We start from the raw sequence: 20958 nt of genomic DNA, 5'->3' as shown, positions 1-20958 counted from the left end.
AGGGCTCACAGTATTTTGACCATGGATGGATTTAACAAATTACAAATTAGTGAGACCGTTTATGTAAAAGCTGCAAGTAAATACCAGTAAAGAACAAAGGTCAGTCAAGGAAAAAAGAGATAGAGTGATCAAAGGTGAAGATGTTCTCTATAGAATTGAGGTAGAAAATGACTTCTGAGTTTGGAAGAGAAGTATACAAATAGAAATAGTTTTTACATTTTTTTAACATATTATTTGTTTCGCATTTGAAAGAACATCTTAAAAGCCTTAAGAAGTCTGAATAACATATGGGAAATGATGTGATTAAAGATTTCTTCAATTTATATACAACCTATGTACATAAATAAAAGCATTACTACATTGTTGTTGCCTTAGTTCTTCGAAATCATTTTAATTATTACTGATTTTACATTCACAAACCAAAAGTTTGTGCGTTTACCTGGGGAGCGGAAGGGAAAAGATCATGGAAAGAAGTCCAAATTATTGTACTTTGTCTTCTGAAGAATCACAGATCTGTAACCCAGAGAGACCCAATCTTCCTTACTTCTTGGGTAATAAATGGCCTACTTGTTTCATAAGCTAAGGGCTGTACATTTTCTTGTGTCCTTTTTCTTTTCCAGGGATGGAGTGTTTTTATATAGGAAAGTGTGCTTAGTCGTATGATTTTGAAAAGTCCTTATTTCCTCATTTCATGTTCTTATATCTCATCTAAAATGAAAACTTTCATAATATTTAGCACTAAAATATGAGTATTTAGTAGCCACCCCTTCTAAAACTATTCACCCACCGAGGGAGTATCAGAGTATGAAGAGAATATATCATTTGTTACTTTTTACATATATTGTTCAGAAACATGTATCTAATAATTATCTTAATTGATAATGTAATTCTATTTAATAATTGGTGGATATGATTTTCTCTATTCCTTTGGAAGCCTGGCTTTTGAATTTTTATTCAGGTGTATTCAGCTATGTTTTTAAGTTCTTTTTTAAACTTTGTTTTGTGGTTTTTATGCAAATGAGGAAAATTAATAAAGACTTTTTTAAATGTCTTTCAGCCAATGGTAATGATAGCAAAAAATTTAAAGGAGAAGATAAAATGGATGGTGCTCCTTCTCGTGTACTTCATATTCGAAAATTACCTGGTGAAGTGACAGAAACTGAAGTCATTGCTTTAGGCTTACCTTTTGGTAAGGTGACCAACATCCTTATGCTGAAAGGAAAAAATCAGGTATGCTTCTTTCAGGACCTATAAAATGTTAAGCTGCAAACTACCCAGTATGTGTGAATTAGCTAACTCCTAATAAAAGGATAGAATATAGTCCTGACTTTTCTAAAAGAACATAACAAAGTCTTACTCTGACTTTTCCTGGTAATGCTGTTTGAGAAACTAATGCTAGGAAGCCAAAATGAATGAGTCACTATAGTTTTCAAATTTTGCCTTTTGAATTCGCTTTTGGATTGTTATAAAGAGATTGTGGAAAATACAAATGAATGCAAATGAAGGATTTCTTTTATTGTGACTCTACTCTTTGTAATATCAGAAAACAGCGGGGGCACCAGTAGCATCTTATCCTTTAATCTTATCCCATGGAAATATTTATCTGATAGCATTAGAAGAAAATAGTCACTAATCCTAGGTATTCTTCATTGAATAAATGTATCTGTGGCAGAAAGACTCAGGGGTATTAAAAAGATTTTGTTTTAAAATTTCTAATGATACTATTTAAAAGAATTTATGAAATTTAACATTCCCTTAAATATAATTAATGTCACTAATAATCTAATATTTAATTTTTAATTTTTTCCTTTGTCTCTTTTGAGTTATGCTGCTTTAAAAAAAACTCTGAGATCGCTTATGTTTTCTAGTATCGGAATGGTAAAATTCTGATATTGAAAAATGTCTAGATTTTATTTTCTCTAGCCTTTGTTGGACTACATTTGTGGTGTACAGAAAATAAGGAAAGTAAGGATAACTTATTTGAGTGTCTAAATGTTAACTGGGAAGGTTATACTCTAGATATGGATTTTTCTCATTGGCTGAATAAGTTATAGATAATGAGGTTTACTTGAATATAATTCATAGTATTCCAATTTTTGCTATTTAAATTTTCAGGCATTTTTGGAACTAGCAACAGAGGAAGCAGCTATTACTATGGTTAATTACTATTCCGCTGTGACACCTCATCTCCGTAACCAACCAATTTATATCCAGTACTCCAATCACAAAGAATTAAAAACAGATAATACGTTAAACCAAGTGAGTATGTGTAGATACATAAATAAAATGGACATATTAAGAATCTCAAACTTATTAACAGAAAGATGTAACTAAGGGCATTTTCTTGTTATTTTTAAAGATACTTTCTTGTAATATGTCCCTAAATATTAAGTATTATGTTAATTTACAAAAAGTATGTGCAGTCTATTATTTTCATGTTTTAAATTGGTACTTGAATTAAATAATTTTTTTTCAAAGCTTTAAGGTTCTGGTCAAAATGTTCATTTTCATGTTGCAACTTCAGATTTTTGTATAGAAACTGTTAGGAGATTGGGCTCACTATTTGCATAAACTGTACTCTGCTGCTTAGACTTTTAAGGTATGATGTTTAATGCTTTTAGTTATTTGACTTTTTATAGGTCTTAGGTTTCTCATGGAAATATTTTTATTGAAGATGTGTTAATGGTTTTCTTTGGGGGGATGTAAGAATTGAGAATATATGAATATATTGATTTGTTTTTTAAAAATGTAGAAGATACTGAGTATTTAAAATTAATATATTTTTAATGGGTTTATACCTAAATATATAGCATTGCAGAAATGGTCAAAAATCTTTAGCTCCTTTAATATAGTTTTTAGCTAACTATCTTTCTGTTTCGGGAAGATCTAAACTATATATGACCCTTTGTCTTATTGAAAATGTAATGGAGAATAACTCCTCATAGATTTTAACCATCATAAAAAGTGACCTTTCAAGATCATCTTGATAGTTTATAAATAAATAAGCATTTAAAACTTTCTGTCTGAAGATAAGGCTAAATTTTCCACTTTTTTTTAAATTTTAATTTGATAATAATTTTCATTACTTTTGAACCAGAAATTGTACTTCTAAAAATTTATCTTTGGAAATATACTAGAAGAAAATATTCTATATTCATTTTACTTAGAATTTAAAATGGTATTTATATTTCAGTTTTATTTTATATGTTAGTATTTCTAGTAAAGTAATTCATGAAGATATTCTCATTTTAAAAGCTTCCAATGGAAGGAACATGAAAAGGATAAAGATAAGGCATCTTTATAATCTTAAATAGGATAAACAGCGAAAGCCCCATGAAGAAGTGACATTTGAGTAACAAACTTTAAAGTGGTTAGGAAATAAACGCACTTATTTTGGTCTGGGTTATTCCAGATTCAGGGAACAATCAATGCAAACTTGCTTCTCTTGGAAAAAAAAAAAACCAAAAAAACCTGGTTTTTCATGTTCACGACAAAGGCCCTCAGAAGAGGTGGCTACTATTTCTATTTTATTGGCTATATATTTGCCTATGCTTCTACCCAAAAGTAATTGTAAACCTGGCATGAATTCCAGACTCTGTGATTTCCTGGTTATGTGACATTTCAGTGAACTATTTTTTTTGTTTCCAGCTTTATTGAGATATAATTGATATATTGTGTAATATAAGGTATACAGTGTGTTGACTTGATACACTTTATATATTTCAGAATGATTACCGCCTTAGCAAATGTGCTGCTAGAGGGAGCACTGACTATTTGTGTTTATTCTCATAAGTGTTGGCCTAATTCTTTTGTGTTCTTCCTTTTCGTATATCATGGTGTGCAGTTGATATTCCTATTCATATGCCAATATAGGTTTTTCAAACTCTAAAGCAATGTAACGGTATTTGTCATTGTTACTTAACAGTTATTTGCCTTTATGTAGGTTTTTTGACTCCAGATAGGTAGAAAAATTATTTCCTTATCAATGAATCTGTCACAGTAGTAATATTCTGTTCTGTATTTTTTTTTCACATTTTAAAATCTCAGTGATTAAAAAAAAAATTCTAAGAAATTAAGATGTGTCTCAACAGTAGTGAATCTCTCCCGGTTTAATTAGCAGTATCTTAGAAGTTATGCTAGTATGAAAAAGGACTTAATATGTATTCTGAGTATTCCTCCTTTAAGATTGTATTAGAAATAATAAGCTTTATGGAAGTTTTTCTGGGTAATCTAGTAATCTTGCTGAGGTTTACCATGTGCCCTTTGAATAATGTTAGATTGAAGTTCTCTTAAAGTTTCTGTTTAAAATAACATTTTCTGATTATGTGAATTTGCCAAACTATATTTTGTTCTTTTGAAAATAAATTATACTGCCTGTCTTTGCCTGTTCAGTATAGGTCCCAAACCCTAGATAATTGTTTTGAAGTAAATACTGGTAGAATACTTGAATTATAAACAGATAATACCTGGCTCATGGCAGGTAATCAAAAGTATTTATTGAGTGACTATTAAATTTTGTTTAATCTGCATGTGTTCTAGAAAAGAAATGAGCTAATAGTGTAACATGCAGCAGAGTATAAGTGAAAATACTGAGTATGTTTCTAAAGTGTTTATCTTTCAATTTTTAGCGTGCTCAAGCAGTTCTTCAAGCTGTGACAGCTGTCCAGACAGCAAATACTCCTCTTAGTGGCACCACAGTTAGTGAGAGTGCAGTGACTCCAGCCCAGAGTCCAGTGCTTAGAATAATTATTGACAATATGTACTACCCTGTAACACTTGATGTTCTTCACCAAGTAAGTTTAACTTACTTTTCATGTTTACCTATAAACATGAGAAACAATGGAGAAACAATGATAGAGTAGATAAATAATACTTGATTTTTATATTTTAACAGATATTTTCTAAGTTTGGTGCTGTATTGAAGATAATCACATTTACAAAAAATAACCAGTTTCAAGCTCTTCTCCAGTATGGTGATCCAGTAAATGCTCAACAAGCAAAACTAGTAAGTCTGGAGCATTTTTTTTTTTTTTTTTGAGATTTCGATATTTTTTAGTGGCAGATAGACATACACGCATATATATAGCTAATGTTATTAATACTAACATAACTTGGCAATACCATGTAGCATTATAGATGGTGCAAATTGATGTCATTTAGATACTATTAAGAAAGCTTAAATTTATGATAAAGAAGTGTTTCTTTTTAAGGATAGTTATATGTGTAGTTATCTATAATATAGACTTCTCTTATTTTGCATTTTTGTTTGACTTAGGTCCAAAGTTTTAAGCTCTTGAGGATATAACAGGATTAAATTGTGCGTGCACACCAGTAAAGATTTTAAATGTTTTCCAGTGGGAGTTTCACAGTAATTCATTTAGCTATCAAGACAGTTTGGCTAAAGTATATCATCACGCATGTGGCTCCGATGTTATGATAGGCTGTCAGTTTATTTAAGACTACAGTATATTTAATATTCTTTTTAAAGAGCTTTTTTGAATAGGTTCTTAGTCTACTTTTTATTTACATCCTTTATATTTTTTATTGTTACATATGGAGGGTAAGAAACTATTAAAAGAAATAAAATATGTTCTCACATCATGGCCATCCTTGAAAACTGCATACCATATCTTTGCTTCTAAATGCCTTAATCTTCCATTTGTGTATCGTATTTTAAATCTACCTTTGTTCTAGCTCTTTAACTTCTTGTGTCATATTATCTCACTGTGATTATTATTCTGTTGTTAAACCATTAAATATTATTAAACCATCACATCAACTGTCTTTACTTATCTTCCTTTACCTTCTGCCTTACCTCTTTTTCTCCCTTTTACTCTTACTTTCAGACTAATTATGGTGTGTAATACTTCAGTGCCTCCTCTAGATTAAGATAGATTGTGTGGAACGCAGACCATTTTTGATTGTTTCATTGTGTTTCCATCCTCAGAATCTCATTTGGGTAGCACAAAGTCTGTACTGTTAATATTGGCATAATTGAAATGGTTTAGCAAGTGCTGTTATCTCATTTTTTTCTGGTATTTTGTGTTGTAAACAGAACAGGAATTTTTCCTGTGTTACATGGGGGGGCTAATATTTAAAGTAAATAAATTACTTATCATAATACACACTATATGTGAGGTAGACATATTTTCAGCCTGTTTTTCTCCAGTATGTTGCTACTCACTGATTCTTAAGTTATGACCTAATCTTATTATATTTTCCTTTGCAGGCATACATTAACACTTGGAATTCTTTTTTCCAAAAATAATGATTTCTCTTTACATGCCCCAGCCCTCCAACTTTGGAGATATTTTATATTTAAAGAGTAACCAAAATCCATATGGTATGAGGTTTGATCAGTAGCAATCTAGAAGCCATAATCTTTATGGCATTTTTTTTTTGCAACTTCACAACATATTAGAATATAGTGCATGTTTTTCTTAATGTGTAATATTTTTTGTGATCCCTTCTGAGGCAGAGGGAAGAGTATTTGGTAAAAGACCAATGAAATGGAATTTGATTTGGAATTATACTGCACTGGGGCTATAGTTCAGTGGGGAAAGTAGTTTATATGTGTGTTTTGTCTGAAATAATTTATAGTAATCATGACAAAAGATTATGCTTTAATAATGTTATCAGGTATTTGAAGTTTTCATTTAACCAATCTTCTGTGTACAGATAATAAGCATCAGGTATTTGTGAATGTTATATACACTCACTCAGGTCTTTTCTACAAAGATACACAGTTGTAATTCCAAAAGAGTAGGTAATTATTGAATATTATTAATTAACTGTTCTGGTATCTGAACTCAAGTTCATTTCACTATTATTAGAGAAGGAAAAAGTTTATTTCCCAGACTTGCTTGCCCCATTATCTTATAACCTGATACCTTGTTTTGATGACTGTAGTAATCTTTCTTCATGCCAGTATCTGTACTGTTGAGTATACCTAGAGAATATCATATAATCTAGCAATTGGTACCAGTTGAAATTCATCATCATCAACTACAACTAGACCAGGCCCTCTACTCTACTTGAAAAATCTTACCATGTTTCTCCAGGCAGCATGCTGTCCCATTTTTCACAATGACTATATCAGAAAATTCTCATTCCACCAAGTCTCTCCTTACTTCCCCTTTTGACCTTGCCTCCCACTTCTCAGGAAAAATAGAAACTATCAGATGGAAACTCCCATCAGCTTTTCTCACAAAATCTACTTAAAACACACCTATCTTTCTCTTCTAATAAAAGGCATAGATATTTCTAAGACCAGTAAACACCAGATCCTGTCCTCTTCTGCCCTCCAAGAGACTGCACGATCTGTTATCCCCTCTTTCTCATATTTTTTTCTCTGTTGGCTACTTCTCACTAGTGTTTCAAATATCCTTAAATCTCTCTCATTGTAAGTAAATTTACCCTGAACTCCACATAACTCTCCATCTATTCACCCATTCTCCCTTTTTCATTTATAGCCAGATTTATTAAATAAGCTCTCTTTGTTTGCTGTTTATACTTACCTCCTTTTTCTCTACCTACTGCAGTTTAGTTTCAACCCCCATTTACCCAAATTGTTCTTCCCAGTGTCACCAGCGATTGCTATAGTGCTAAATCTCAGCGTAATTCAATCCTGATCATCCATATCTAGGTAACATTTGACACTGTGAGCCATTCTCTTTCTTAAAATCATCTCTTCTCCTGGTCTCCAACACTTCTTGCTTAGATGTATTCTACCTCTCTGACTATGTCTTATCATATCCCTCCCTACCCTTCTGCATGGGGGACTTCATCTATTCCCACAGCTGAATTATACTATACTTTGTGACTCTGACAGTGCCCCCATGACTCTCTAGCATCAGATCCTTTCTAAGAGACCCAGGCTAGGAACTTAGTGGACCATCAGGCACTTTCAGACTTAGTGTGTTCAGTTCAACTCCTGTAACTTACCCCCCTGCCCCCCACAAAAAAAATCCTTGCCCCATCTGTGGTGCTCACTGTGTACCAAATTGGACATCAGTAACAAGCCAGAAAACATGGCTTTTATTCCTTTTACTTTCAGCCTATCACCAAATCTTACTGATTCTCATCCTAAATTTCTCTTGAATCTGTCCTTTTGTCTCCCAGCTCTCTTGCCACCATTCTAGTCTAAGCCAGGTGTCACTCAAAGTGCTGGTCTCTGATGTTACCAGGAGCTTTTGCCAAGATACAAGTCAGCATGCTTCTAGCTATAATGTGTGATTATTGATACAGATTCTGACATAGATTCCTTACCTTCATGCAGATAGGTTTGGGCTGATAGTCCATGAATCAGTTTGAGTAAAGCACTGATTTAAGCCATCATCTCTTAAATCCTTACTTCATTGGCCTTCTGACTCAGTTCACCTATTTTTCCACAGAGTACTAAATGATCTCAACTTAAAGTCCTATAACTTCATTCTCAGTGCCCTTCAGTGACTGACTTTTGTCGTTAGTATAAAGTCCTCAGTCCTTAACATGGCTTACAAAACTCTTAATCAATCCTCAGCTTGTCTCGCCTTTTACTGACTTTTTAAAATAGCTTGCAAATGCTGTATTTTCTCTGATTTCTCAGGCTTCCAGCTTGATGTTCCATTTGCTTCTATTCCTTTTTCTTTGTCTTTTTATGTCCAGCTCTTCCTGTCTTCTTTCAGGTTTGCAAGTCTCAGAGAGGTCTTCCATAAAGTTCCAACTACATTATATCCCTTCTTTTCTTAGTTCTCACTACCACACATCAAATTTATAATTATTTGTTAGATGTCTGTATTTTCTGTTTTACTGTAAGTCATGTAAGAGTGGGTACCTTTTCTTCTTTGTTCTCTGCTGTATTCTTAGAACGTAGCACAGTGTATGGCACATTGTAGGTATTAGAACTTTCATCGCATGTCACAACTCTCCCAGCATCTGTTGTGCTACCATTTTGCAGTCATCCTTGTATATCTCAGTATATTATGGAATGAGTTGGTTCTAAACTTTGTAGTTCAGTGCTACATTTTTATACTTGTTAAAACAATGGAGGTTATATAAAATTATAGCCAAAGAATACAAGTTTAGAAAGAGAATCTCAAGCCTACCTCTCCTAGTGACAGTTGTTCTATATGAATGGGAGATGAAAAATACATCTTAAGCACTGGAAATTCAGTTAGCCAGCAAAGTGTACCTTTAGGTTTTGCAGAAGAGAATTTATAGTGTTCTTCAAAGTATGGTCCAGAGCCCACGTAGGTTCTTGTCATGTAGATTGCTTGTGGAAAAAAAAAAAAAAAAAAAAAAAGGACTCTTAGGTATCCTGACCTAAGAAGTCATAATCTTTGGGGATGGCAGCTGAGCACTGTTTTTGGAAGCTCTGGGAACCACTGCTGTGTAAAGGAAGCTTGAGTGATCGCGCCAATGAAATTCTTTTTTTATACTAGTTAAAATTTTGGGCAGTTATTTTCAGTTAATTGGAAAATTTTGCCCCCTAGCATTTTGCTTTATAAGAGAATAACAGCTTGGAAAAAATTTAATAATGGAGGTATTAGTGAGGGTTGGAGCGAAAAATTCAACAGTCCTGAGGATTCGTGTGTGTGTGTGTGTGTTGTGTGTGTGTGTGTGTGTGTATTCCTAAGGTTCATATATATTTCAGTCCAATTTCTAAAAAGGTCATGCAAAGACGTACTATTAAAATAATATAGTTCTAGATTTACATCCCTAGTGGATCTTGGTCTATATAAACATCAGGTTTAATCTGTTGATGTATTATCAGAAGAACTGTCATTTCATTTTCACAGTGACTTATAGAGCTAAACATATTTTTCATTTCTGAACTGTTATTTTATACAGTAAATGTTTATTCTTCTAATGAAAAATTAACAATATATTCTCCTGTTCTTTAGTTTGTTTTAGGCTTATATCCAGCTGGAGTAGAAATGTTGATTATATAGGACCAGGAAAAAAAACCCGTAATAATCATAACACCAGCATATGTCTTTTATAACTCACATTGTACTTTCACATATGTGATCTTTTATTTAATCCTCAAGGTAACCTTGTGAGGATCCTGGCAGCCATTATCATCTCTGTTTTCCAGATTAAGAAAGATCCTGAGATTCAGAGAGGTTAAGTAACTTGTTCAAGATGACCTAATTGAGTGTAGGCTTTCAGCTCTAGAGCTTGCACTCTTCTATTCCCAAGCTTTCCTGGGATGATGTTCTATTTTCTAATTCAACAGTCCATTTTGATTCGGGTTGAACACCTCAAGTTAAGGAAATAATAGTGTTTGCCCCATTTCATGGCAATCGCTATTATGCATTATAGTGATACTTATTTGGCTTGAGGCGCTTCATAAAATGTGACATCAAACAAAAGTTACCTTATAAAATTACACCAATTCTTCTAAGTACTGCCATCCAGCAAAAAATGTGTATGTATAATAAAACTAAATTATTACGTAGACTATTATGGTGTGACTTTGGCAGGACTGACTATATTTGTAATCTTTATTTTTTTTAATTGAATTATTTGCAGATTTTTTCAAATTAAAAGCATTAGCATATTTGTTTACCTGGTTGTATTTTAGATTTAAGTAGCACTTTCTATTTAAAGAAGATGGTATTTGTGGAAACGAATACATGTACAACTGGGACAACAAAGAATGATGTATGGTATTTGATCCCTTTCCTGGTGTCTTTTATGTGCAGGTCTTCATTGTTGGGTTTTATTGTCGAAGTCCTGTTTCTTGCTAATTTTCATTCCTTAAGACTGCTGATATACTTTATTCACTTTTACAGGCCCTAGATGGTCAGAATATTTATAATGCTTGCTGTACCCTAAGGATTGATTTTTCCAAACTTGTGAATTTGAATGTAAAATACAACAATGATAAAAGTAGGGATTATACTCGACCTGATCTTCCATCTGGGGATGGACAGCCTGCATTGGACCCAGCTATTGCTGCAGCATTTGCCAAGGAAACATCCCTCTTAGGTATGATTTTTATTGTCTATACCACTTTTCTCCCATTTTGCCAAATGGGAAGGTGCCTGTTAAACTCCAGTAAGTATAATGAATCCCCCATTTTGGAATTTAAGAAATTGTGTTAGGTTTTATTTTTATTTTTACTCTTTTTTTTAGATAAGAGGCATTTGAAAGCTGTTGGGAGGAAAACCTAAAGTGTTAATAAAAAATCTATTAGCTGTATTCCTTTCACCATCCTCATTTTCTCTCCCAAAATGAAAGAAGAAAAGCTCTCATGAAGAAATACTGTTGAGTTCTTATTTCACGTTAAATTTGATGTCACACTGTCTACGTCTAAGCCCAGGTTTAGAGTCCTTGTGCATATTCTTTAGGGCTAATCTGATTGTTGTAATCCAGCACTGTATAGAAACAGTGAAAAGTGAACAGGTAAAACATGTAATGGAAGTAGTCATAATGGATTTTATAGCCTGTCTGTTGAACAATTTAAACTGGGAAGAATTTTCTATAAAATTTTTTTTGTATTCACATTTTGTCTTAATCATTTATATTTCACCTCATTCTACAATGGATTTGACTCAAGAAAATGCAAAAATTTGCAACTCCTAGTTGATGGAGTGAAAATGAAGAAAAAATAAGGGAAAATGTTATTTTGCAAATAAAATGAGTGAATGATTTATAATTTAAGATGAAATTTTACAGTTTTATTTGCTGTGTTTGGGAAATTCTTGATTTCTTATATATTTGTAAGATTATCTTTAAATCAGAGTTTCTGTCCATATGGAAACCAAAATTGATGAGTTATAAACTAGCTCTTAGAGTTCAGTTTATGTCTCTCAGTCAGAAAAAAAAAAGCATATTATAATAAAGTAATCTTGCAAGTAGATACATATTTACTATAGATATATAACAATTGTGCTGTTATAAATATGTAGTAAATATAAATATGTAGTAATAAACATGAACAGAGACACCTTATGCACAAGAGAAGCAATTGATGTTTGAAATTAATTCTGGTAACTTCAGACAAAATTGACCCTTTATTTTAATTATCTAATACATCTAGCACAAGCCATAATTGTTTATCATGATTTTAACAGATTGTTCAGGTTAATAACATTCTTTTCTGACAGAATCTCTTATCACTGTGTGCGCTTAGTTTAAACCTTTATTCCCTCAACTTGGCTTGTTGACTATTTCATAGTGTACCGTTTTTAAAGGTAAAGTCAAGAGTGAGACAATCAGTGATACATGATCTTTGCTTATAATTATTACTGTAGATTCTTACATTATTTACTGATAGAAATTGTATTATTTTGTACAAGAGAAAAAAAAAAATCAACATTTATTGAATAACTCCCAGGTCCTAGGCATTGTACTAGGCACAGTAGTTCTACTGGATCAGATACGTTATTTAATCCTTAGCACAAAGTAGGTAACATCAAGATTTTACATACAGTTTCTGAGAAGTTTAAAAATTCACATCCAGCTCTTTAAACAACTTAAGTGTAAAATGTCAAGAAATTCCGGGTAGCATCAAGCACAAGACCATAACAATCACTTCCTTGTACTCGAAGGAGTTTTGTGCTTTTTGCCCATTTGGATATAGTTAGATGTGTCTGTGTGTGTTTGGATTCTGGGTGGAGTCCTGGTTAGAAGTCACTTGGGTTCTTCAGGGAGTTCATCACTGTTTTCCTTGTAACCTCATGGCCCTGGTGAAATTTCTTTTAAATAATAATGAAATGTCTGAATAATAATGAATTGTATCTTCCTCTATACTTTTATTAGTCATTTTTCAGGTGTTCTGCATTTTTTGCATTAAAAGCATGAGTAAAGTTGTTCACTAAATAAATTTGTCTTCATCTTCTAGCTCTATTCTGAATATTTCAGTATATCTTTATTTCTGCAGTGTGCTTGATAAGAAAGATGAAGGTGAAGATATATGAATTCACCTTTTTTTACTAAATAACTTCATCATATTAAGTATCCCCAGATATTTTTTGAATGTTAGATGAGTTAAAAGTTTCAAAAATCAAATAATGGTATGGACTCTGGTAGTTTTGATAATTTACAAGAGGGGTAACCATTTTTTCTCTTATTTTCTATGTAAATACATTATTTTTGTACAAAATTAAAACCACACTGTGTGCAGTTCTGTGTTTTATTATAATTGTTATTTTAGTAAGAATTTAAAAAAAAACTTAATAGCTTCTTAGCATGCTAGTGGATTTGTAGTACTTGAGAAAGCACCTTTATCAGACATTTAATCTAGTTCCATACTTTTTATTTATATATATATATGGCATTTTGATAAACACCCTGTACATAACTTTTTTGTCTTTCGGGTTATTTCCTGAGACTAGATTCCTAGTGCTAGATTTATTGGGTCAAAGAAAATGTTAGAGACTCCTGATTCTTACTGCAAATTTCTTTTTAGAAGGATGATACTAAATTAATATGAATGGTATATGAGGCTGGCTATTCCACTTTTTTGCCTACCAGCATTGAGTATTATTTTTTGGATTTGATAGGATATTAATTTGGTAGGAATAGGAATGTGTCAAATTATTTTAATTTTTATTATTTTATGAGCTAGCTTATAATTTTTAAGTGCTCATTAGACATTTACAATTCCCTGAATTGGTTGTCTAGGTTCTTTCTATTGGGATGTACAATACATATAAATTGTGTATTAAGGGTATTCATACTTCATATGAGCTGAGTCTTCAACTTGATTCACAATATTTTAGACTAGCCAGTTTATAGAAAAATTATTTTTAAATAGTTTATCTCAATCCCAAAGTATCCATTTATTGGACATGAAGTTAACTTTTTTCCCCCACACATTTGTGGCTATTGTGATCTTTATAAGGAACCTCTTATGCTTTGCCTTTTAAAGTAGTTTTCAAACATCCTTTATAGTAATAACATCCAGTATTACTTTAGTGAGGTCATGTCTTCTGGAATGGTAACTAAATCTTTTCTATGTTTATTTGCCTCCAGTGAAATTAATAAGTCAGGTGACTTCAACATACAACAAACTAGTGTTGATGGGATCCATTTCCTGCTGAGTCTTCCTCAAACAGTACTTGTTCAAAATGAAATAATTGATCTCCCTTTATTTTAAAGATTCTGTAAGAACACAAGTACTAAGTGATCCTTCTTTTCTGCAAATATTTAGGGGGATTAACTTTACCTTGTATAATTTTTATATTTAAGAACTTGACTGAATTTGCAATCAGTATAATACATTTTAATGGTTTATTTTACACTGTAATTTTTTAAGACTAGCTTTTATACCTGGCTTTTTTTATACCTTTTCTTTTTCTTTTAGTAACTAGGGATTACAGTGTCTCAGAAAATGTAATTTTTTCAAGAAGGAAGACTGAGGGCTTTGTAATTAATTAGAAATCTGACATCTAAATACATAATCACAAACCTGTCAGACTATTAGTTATTCATATATTCTACTTCATATAACAAAGTGATAAAAATCCTTGAGATTTATAAATTGAGACATCGTTACTATGATCATTTTATCATGTTTAAGAAGTGTAGTTAATTTATTAAGGGGTGGATCACTTTTAGAAAAATTGCTAGAAGTAATTTTTCATGATCATGTTGTCTACCTTTTAAAACTTAGGGAAGATAATGTGTACAAAGAATACTTAATGTTAGAGCTTTCTATGCATTTTGAGTTGAATAAAGTGGCAGTCAGCCATTTCATCATATGGCCTTAACAGAAAGGCAAACAAATTTTTTATGAGAAATCTATTGACCTTAAAATAATTGATAATTGAGAACAGTTATAACAGACCTTTTGTTCATAAAGGTAAATCTGTACATAGAACAGTATCTCCATTTTCTGCACATTGAAATCACCAGGCGGCCCTACCCTAGACTGAGAATCATAAGTAGTGAGTCCTAGGAGTTTGTAGTTTAAGATCTCAAGATGGTTTTACTGTGTAATGAGAGTTGATAATTACTGTTACAGAGAAAAGTTTGTAATTCTTAGATGCTAAATTTTAGCTTTTTAGCTAGCAAAGTTAAGGGTGTTCTCAAAAAAACTTCTTTATAGCTATTGAACAGTATTTTATACTTTGTTTATTCATGCCAAGTAAATATATCTTGGTATAATTGTTCTGATAGACTATTGTTTAGCTGTTAAATTGAATTTGTTTTTTTCTATGTGTCATACATAAAATTAATAAGTAAACTTTAAAATATTCTTTTAATGTTATTTTTAAGTGATTTCTGAAGCTTGTTACTTTTGAATGGGTTATTCACATGGTAATTTTTAAGAGCTTTTTACTGTTAAAGTTCAGTCATCATATAGCAATAAAGTGAATCCCACATTCGCATCATCTTGATTTAGTAGTTTCTACACTTGTTTTATCTTTTCATTTTTTCTATTGTATTTTTAAGCAAATCCTTGACATCATGTCATCTCAAACATTATCATAGTATCTTTAAAATAATGACATTTTCTTATCAAACCATAATATGATGATCATACCCATCAAGTTTGACAATGATTTCTTAATGTCATTGAATACCCAATCCATGTTCAAATTTCCCCAGTTGTCTCAAAAAATGTATTTTAAGAGTTGATTTGTTCAGAATAGGATCCTCTCAAGGGCCATACATAGCATTTGGTTGTTATTTCTCCTAAAACTCTATTAATCTGTGGTAGTCCTCTCCCTTCATCTTCACCCTCAGTTCCACTGACTTAATGAAGAAACCTAATTATTTTGAGAAAAAGCCCTACTGTCTTAATTGGTGTGGCTGTTTCTTTGTAGTGTCACCTTTAACTTGTTCCTCCATCCATTGCATTTTTTATGTAAACCAGAAGTTAGCTCCAAAAGCTTGATTAGATTTAGGTTCTGTTATTTATTTATATTTTTCAAGCAAGAGTACTTTATAGGTGTTCTTGTGTTTCATATTGTATCTCAGTTGGAAGCATAAAATATCTGGTTATCCCACGTTTGGTGATGCTTCAAGATGAATTGTGGTTCAGGTGGTGACATTCTGATCCTTCCATTGTATTTTTCTACTAATGGTTTGACTTTCCACCAGTGATTTGTGCCTTAGTTTATTTTGTTTGGGGTTTGTGAATGTTGCCTTCCCACCCTCCCCAATTCACGTATTTCTCTACATTAATTAGTTGAAAATCTATATAGAGTTCTCCTTCATCGACTAGGGCTGTTTACCTTGTAATACAGTTTGTACAGGACAGTTAAATTCTTGCATTTATTTTTTTGGTTTTTGGTGGAAGAAATTGATGCCCAGCTTTTGTTTTTTCATTAATTATTTAAACCAGTGTGTATGAATGGGTACAGCCTAGATTCTTCACAATACTGCTTTAAACTTTAGAAACTGCAGGTTGCCTCCAGGTTCTGGTAGCCCCAGAGTGATTTGAGATAGTGACTTTCGTCCAGAGGTGAGCTGTTTTGTTTATTAACGTAATAATTATTTTTTATTTTGGTCTTAGCCAGTGGTCCAGAAAAGGGAATGGGTGGTGGATAAGGGACTAAACAGAGTTAATTAAAATTTAGATCTGTTTCTCTCAAGAAGGAATTTCATCCCCCTAAAATAAAGAACCAGGAAGCATTAGTATTTCCTTACTAAACACCAATAGAATGTAAATCCGTTCTCTCTTGTAGCTAATTGTGAGAAAAAAAATATCTACAGATAAGAGTGTGAGTTGTTTTCTCAAAGGATTAAAATCCCTTAGGTGGTGTTTTCCTTGTATCCGTGTGTATGTGTAGTCTGTTTATACTTTTTAAATATGATTCTATAAGATGTGCAGTAAAAACAAACATCGTTAGTGAAACATTGCTATCTTATATATGCTATTTCAGTAGAGAGATGAGGGGGAGAACTGCAAAGCTAGACTAATTGGAAATTAGTATGTAGCAGTGAGCTGTTAGAGCAGTATTCATATATTTTCTTATATTTAAGTGATGCCTTTGTTTTCCCACGTGTGTGTTTTTAGAAAATAAGATATTTACTCGTTGTCTTTTAGATATTATTTAATAAATTTAGGCTGTTTCAGTATCCTCCAAGGTGAATGCCATTTGGAAATTCTTACTTTGTTTTTCTACTGAACCATTCAGTAGCCACAGAGCTTAGGAAGAATAAAATTATCACTTGGTATTTTCATGAATTTGTAAGGCTGCTTTCAGTTAATTATTGTGCTGTGTAAGCCATTAAGTAGGCTTTTCTAAAAAGAAATGCTGGTTGAAATGAGTCTTAAGGATACTTTGTACCAGTTTCTAAAAAGTGGGGTCTTTTAGATGATTGTTATTGATAGAAGGAATTAGCTGTTTTTTCTACCACTATTTGCTTTCTCTATAAAAATTTGTATCCACTGTCAAAATGCCTAGATCTTTTGGGGGTAATTCCTGTGATAGGAATAAATATTTAGAAAATTATTAGTTTAAAAGGAGTTGCTTAGGTGCCACCTTAATTGTTACAATTCATTTCATATATTTTGTAGGAAAAACACATGAAATACTCTGGCTTAGAATGAAATTGTCTCAGTGCCTGGAACCAAAAGGTTATCTGATGCATATGGATACTAATCATTAGCCATTTCTTGAATATGTATTAAGTGCCTACATCATTCTTAGCCCTTGTGAGTTAATCCTCACATTATCCCTAAATGAAGTTACTCTTACCCTCTTCATAGATTTAGAAATTGGGACACGAAAAGATTAGCAGTTTGCTCAGATTCCCATAATTAGTGAGTGGCCGAGACCGGCATTCTGGCAGTCTGGCTCCCAAGTTCATGCTCCTAACCAACGATTGAATAAAATATACTATAGATTAGCTGGGCTTTTTAGCCTGTCTTCTTTCCCCTATGGAGTTAATAATAGAACAATGTCATACATCTAGTAAATACGTAAGTCCTATAATTTTAATTTCCCCCCATATACTAAACCCCCCCCCCATATACTAAGGTGTTTTCTGTTGCCAAGAAAGATTGTTTTTTTGTTGCCAAGTCCATTCAGTGTTTAACCTGGTTATTATATGATTGCAAAACCAAAAGTATTGTTCATATGTCCCTTCAAAATTGAATCCAAAATAGAGATATATATAACATACAAACCAAAATATAGTAAACTGAATTTATATTTTTATGTTTTCACAAAATGTACACTAAACTTAAAAACCAAAATCTTAATTTTAGCAAAGCCCTAATCTATAATATCCCATTATAAGACTGCATTATAGCAAAGAAAATTGTCATAAAATCAGACTGAATAATTCATCTACTGCAGGCACATTTACAAGTCATTGTCCAACAAACATTTTAGAAATATTTCCTAGAAATATTAAACAACATAGATTTTTAGAGTGTATCACTGAATGCCATAACATTAAAATTTTTTTAAAAAGCCATATAATTAGAAAACCAGTATTTTATCATGTTCAATATCAATCATATTTTTGGCCAGAAGTCACATGAAAATACCTGTATAACTCAATGTTCCGTAACTTTGGCTTTCTCATTTTATTTCTGTTTTAACGTGTAAGAAGTAAGAAAGTATAGAAGTTAAGTTGAAACTTCTCTACATGTGTATTCTTAGAAAATGATGTTGAGTTCTTTGGATTATTGAACTATCCTCCATTTTGCTATGGCTGAATTTTTAATATATTAATTTCTCAGTCTTTAAAATGTTTATTTTAGAAGTAGTGAGCTGAGATAGAATTGTTCATTTAAAATACCTGTCAGTGGACAAAATTTTAACTTCTAAATTGTAAATTAACTTGAAGCAGTAACCTTTAGAAAGTTTAACTCTGAGTCCTTTTTAAATAATATTTGAATGAATGTGTGTTAAATCTGGAATTATTTTTGTTTTCTCAGCAAGAGAAATGTGTTGGTGGTAGTAGCATACTTCGGAAGTATAACGGGCCTCAGGTGTGATATGAACATTAGAAGAAATAACGTTACCATGTCGGTGCATATTTGCTTATTCGCCAGCATTCTCAGATATTCCTGTTGGGCTAAAATGTTATTCATAGACTGCCTTTTAACTATTCAGGGTAAAATTTTCATATGAAGTTCTTAATGGATGATCATGTAGACTTTGCTTGAACTAATCTGTTAGGTTCACCCGTTATATTCTCAGCTATGGTTTTAAGAAATTTTATTTACCTTCATTTTCAAGACAGTCTGTCAGATATTTGAATTTATCCTAGTGTTACTATCCATATTTTTCAGGCTAAACAGCCTGAATTTAGTAGTAATCAACACTAGCCTTTGGATATAAAAGGTAGGTTTAAAGTAAATCAGACTGTAGATTTATTCTGAAAAAGTGTTGGTTTTTAAGAGTTGACAGTTATAGTATATCTAAGACAAAGGAAAGCCTTTCTAAAGTATGTTACTATTGCTTCTGTGACTGATAGAAGAATAACTGTGTTTGTGACCACAGTCTAAAATGTGCCTCTATCTAAAGCAGGTAAAAATTAGGAGATTTTCACTAGTTCCTCTAAAGATACACCAAGAAAACAGTAGATAATATATAGGAAATCTCATTTCGATTCTTCTCTTGATTTTTTTTCCCTAAGTTCTTTCTAACTTCATATTTTGCTTCCCTTTTAGCTTCTGTGCTTTTTTTTTTCCCCTGTTGATATTGATTTCAGTATAAAGGTGTTACTTTTTGAGTTTACGTTTCCTCTATGCCCCACTTCCTAGATATTTCTGATACCCTTATTAAGTAATTACCATGAGCATTTCATATCTGTGGAAGAATTCTGCCTCACCTCAGTGGCATCCTGGTTAATTCATTCATTGAATTATTCAGCATTCATTTTAGCACTATGCTAGGCACTGGTTTAAAATCTGGTGGAGGCAACAAACATCTGAGTAGCTCTAATGTGAGGCAAAGTGAAATCTGTAATAGAGTTGGTGTGGTATTAGAGCATAATGAAATGCATAACAAGATTCATTATCTGAAGGAGTAATTGGGAGGGTTTTATGGGCCAAAGCCATTTGATTTGGATACGAATAAGAATAAAAAACAGCATGAGCAGATGTGATAAAGTATATATCATGTTTAGGGAGTGACAAGCATTCAGTTATTAGTAAGCTCTATTGAAGACTGGAGACTATTAGTCTAAATAAGATATAGTTGTTGAATCTAAACCGGGGACATGAGAATGAAAAGAAACAAATATGGAAAAAAGTAAACATAAAAGTAATAGTACTTGGCACCTTATTGATTATGAGTACTTATGAAGAATTAAACTTGGGGAGAAGTCCACTAGACAGTAGGAAATTCTGCCTACAACTTGGACAATAGTTCTGTGAGCTTGTGAATTGGGAGAACAGATGTGTGATATATTAAAAGCTTGGCTTAAGATTCTTCAGGTATAAGAGGGCAAGAGGATTAATGACTTGAAAAGTAAAATTGAAACTTAAGCAGTAAACATTTATATTGTGGGGAAAAAATAAGAAATTGAGGGATGAAATAAATAGGATTAAAATTAGAAGTTCCTGTTCAGTTCCGTAGTTCCCATATGGTTATTCATGAGGGTGGGTATAAATCAAATTATTATGGATTAAGGGTATAAGAAAGATTTATTACTCTTTGAAGAAGTGTGATGTAATAAAGGAAAGAGAAATGGAATGGTAGTTGGAGTAGAGCAGGGCCAGGGAGAAATGTTTGCATTGAGGAACCATGCATAACTGTATGGGCTCCAAAATCCAGATGTCCTGAGTTCAAAATCTGTCTCAACTTCACTGTCTTGGCCTCCAAATTTGTAATGGATATAATGACAGTGTTACAAGGCTATTGTGAGGATTAAATGTGTTAAGTGAAGTTTGTATAGTGCTTGGCATATAATGAATGTTCACTTCATATTAACTAGTATTTGGGTTTTGTGGGGTTTTTTGAAGATTTATTTATTTTAGAGAGCACAAGTGGGAGGGGGAGAAGAAGAGGAAGAGAGAATCTCAAGTAGACTCCGCGTTGATCGTGGAGCCTGACA

The 20958-nt window shown here is 32.3% G+C and overlaps 1 protein-coding gene across 4 annotated transcripts in view; it reads left to right on the top strand.

The window, feature by feature from the left end:
* PTBP2 (polypyrimidine tract binding protein 2) overlaps positions 1 to 20958 on the top strand; it is a 75523-nt gene that overhangs the window by 37580 nt on the left and 16985 nt on the right. For all 4 annotated transcript variants that reach the window (XM_040627002.1, XM_040627000.1, XM_040626999.1 and 1 more), the window contains exons 4-8: positions 1058 to 1230; positions 2116 to 2259; positions 4629 to 4793; positions 4895 to 5005; positions 10779 to 10974. In XM_040627002.1, coding sequence (XP_040482936.1) covers positions 1058 to 1230; positions 2116 to 2259; positions 4629 to 4793; positions 4895 to 5005; positions 10779 to 10974 — 789 coding nt within the window. The remainder of the gene's footprint in view (positions 1 to 1057; positions 1231 to 2115; positions 2260 to 4628; positions 4794 to 4894; positions 5006 to 10778; positions 10975 to 20958) is intronic.

Source organism: Ursus maritimus, unplaced genomic scaffold (assembly GCF_017311325.1).
Source record: "Ursus maritimus isolate PB19 unplaced genomic scaffold, ASM1731132v1 scaffold_12, whole genome shotgun sequence".
In the NCBI taxonomy this organism is placed as follows: Eukaryota; Metazoa; Chordata; class Mammalia; order Carnivora; family Ursidae; genus Ursus; species Ursus maritimus.
Note: the sequence above shows the minus strand (reverse complement) of the source record. Positions and strands in the feature narration are given on the sequence as shown.